The sequence below is a fragment of the Poeciliopsis prolifica genome, unplaced genomic scaffold (genome assembly GCF_027474105.1).
Source record: "Poeciliopsis prolifica strain line A6 unplaced genomic scaffold, Auburn_PproV2 SCAFFOLD037, whole genome shotgun sequence".
NCBI lineage: Eukaryota > Metazoa > Chordata > Actinopteri > Cyprinodontiformes > Poeciliidae > Poeciliopsis > Poeciliopsis prolifica.
In genome coordinates this window covers 1,587,219-1,590,000 of record NW_026562412.1, presented here as the reverse complement: position 1 = coordinate 1,590,000, position 2,782 = coordinate 1,587,219, and the positions used below count along the sequence as shown (strand labels likewise).

Here is a 2,782-nt window from a genome sequence, read left to right as displayed (position 1 = left end):
CCATCATCATCCATCCATCCATCCATCCATCCATCCATCCATCCATCCATCCATCCATCCATCATCCATCCATCCATCCATCCATCCATCCATCCATCTCCATCCATCCATCCATCCATCCATCCATCCATCATCCATCCATCCATCCATCCATCCATCCATCCATCCATCCATCCATCCATCCATCATCCATCCATCCATCCATCCATCCATCCATCATCCTCCATCCATCCATCCATCCATCCATCCATCCATCCATCATCCATCCATCCATCCATCCATCCATTCATTTGTGGTCCATGTAACTCGATGGGAGTCAGTTTTTGCATCCAAAGTGTTTTTCAGAGTCTGGCTCCGTGTTAGACGGTTTATTTTTGGTTCTCCTGATTCTGCTGCGAGTTGCTGTTGAAAAGCCGTTGACCCGCATGAGAAGCACTTTTCTCATGAGAGGCGTTTGGATGCCAACTCTCACAAGCTGCTGCGCCTGAAGGCCGACAGCATGCAGCTAGTTTCTAACAGGGCACCCGGGGCCACGCATATCTACACACACTCACACCTGAGGAGAGCAGAAATATTTGCTCTTTTCTCTGTCATGAAGCTTTAAAGAAACAAACTTTGATCTAAAGATGATTAAATTTCACCCATTTATCCTGAAACTGCTTTACAAACACGAACTGAAAACGTGATGCAGCTGCTGGAGGCTAAAGATTGTAAATCATACAAATATTTAGGTCCAAACTGTTTTGTTTGGAACTAAATATTAGCTGTTATTTTAGTTATTAAGCTAAATTATTAAGCTCCTAACTAAATTAGTTACCAAGCCAAATACTTAACTTGTTATGTATTGAGTGTTAAGCTAATAAGTATTGAACAAGTATAAATTTATTGAAAAAGTAAGTAAATAAGTTAGCTTGCAACCAGGTTAACAAGCTTGTTAACTAAACAAGTTAATATTTAGTTAACCAGCAAAATATTTCATTTGGCTCAAAACTGTTTAGTGACTATATAAATTTAGTTATTTAGTTCGTAGACTAAATATGACCAAGTCAGGATGTGGGATGCTAACAGTCATTCCAAAGGAAACTGAGTGCTAATGCTAATGCTAACGGGTGCAGACTCATACAACCGGGTTGAACAATGTTTTAAATGCACATTTACCCCAAATAAATGATTTTGTTCTTTATCTGAGTTGTATGGAATAATCGTAACAATAAGTGGAAAAAGCTAATTTAGCATTAGCTTGTTATAAATATGCAGTTATCTGGATTTTTTATTCTAATTATTTACGTCACCATTCAAACCTCAAAGTCAGTCTGCATTTAAAAACAATCAGTTCCAGTCATCTAAACAGGATTTGTTTCTGCTTCTGCTGCAGATTGGTCCAAGACAAAAACTGAAGACTTTTGCGGGGAAAATGGTCAACGCTGTCTACAGTGATGAGGAAAAGGGAATTCAAGACAAGGAGAGTAAGGAGGAGAGCATCTTGGCCATGCTGGGCATCATTGGAACTATTCTCAACCTGGTCGTCATCATCTTCGTCTACATTTACACAACGCTGTAGGCCGCAAACTGCTAACCGGCGCCACCACGTCACGCTGCGCGCGCAGCCAGCCTGCAGCAGCTGCAGCAGCTGCAGCACAACCAGCCTGCAGCAGCTGCAGCACAGAAAAGATGGGAGGAGTCAGACCGGAGCCGGGTTGGAGGCTGGGCGACGGCTTCATGCAGATCATGCTGCATCATAAACCATCCAGATGATCGGATTGTTTCTGATTCCTATTAAAAAGTGCATGAAACGTTGACGGTCTGCTGCTGTTGACGGTCTGCAGCTGTTGACGGTCTGCAGCTGTTGACGGTCTGCAGCTGTTTCCAGCTGCCGGACCTAAAGACTGCGCCAGGGAAAGACCGCTCATGTTTTTGGGAAGAGCCAGAATTTCAGTGACATCAACATAATTGTTTTCATCCTTCTATAAAGGCTTTTATGGGACAAATGAAACATTTCACATCAACTTCTATAAAATCTTTGTTAATAATTAGTTTAATTTATATGAATTTGAGTCATTTATTGAACTGTTTATTGAGAAAACGACTTTTGAAGCGAGCTGGAGCTGAAATTCATCCATGATGAATCCGCCAGGCTTTGTGTTTGACAACAGCTGAAGAAAGATGAGACTGAGCCAGAGACGTTTGTAGGAAACAGCATGATTATCATATATTATTCAAGGTTTTTATGCATCTCTTTGACCTGTAATGGTTATCAATATTCTAATAAAATCCATCCATATACATGAACAAACTTCTCAGGAGGACTTTTAGCTGTGGCTGTTTCACTTCATGGGTCAAATGCAGATTTTATATGGATTGAGGTCAGAAATGTTTTTGACATGTTAAAGATATCATCTAAAAATATGAGTCATTTTCCAGTTCACACTTCACCAACATGTAAAACCTGTTTGCCTTAAAACTCGAGCTAATCTGGATTTTTAAATTTACAAGTATAATCTTATTTAAAATATTTAATCTTAATTTCAATCAACTTTCGAATTGAACATTCAAAACTTTTATGCTGAGTTTGGAGAATTTCATTAATTTTGGGTCAAAATGTGATTTTAAAGATTTTCAGTTTTTAGTCACAAGAACATAAAAAAAAAAGAAAGAAAGCTTCAAAATCAACCTCTGGTGACACCTAGTGGTGGAGCTGCAGATTGCAAGCAATTCATAGATGAAGTTCTTTGATTCAGGACCTTAAATCTAATTATGCATTTCTGATCTGCTTGAATATCCA

At 39.4% G+C, this 2,782-nt stretch overlaps 1 protein-coding gene across 1 annotated transcript in view; it reads left to right on the top strand.

Annotated features, from left to right (window-relative positions):
* Positions 1-2,269, top strand: part of LOC129374811 (protein TUNAR-like) — a 6,664-nt gene extending 4,395 nt beyond the window's left edge. The window contains exon 2 of the mRNA XM_055053457.1: positions 1,376-2,269. Within this exon, the coding sequence (XP_054909432.1) occupies positions 1,376-1,561 (186 nt within the window). The 3' untranslated portion in view covers positions 1,562-2,269. The remainder of the gene's footprint in view (positions 1-1,375) is intronic.
* The last annotated feature ends 513 nt before the right edge of the window (positions 2,270-2,782 follow it).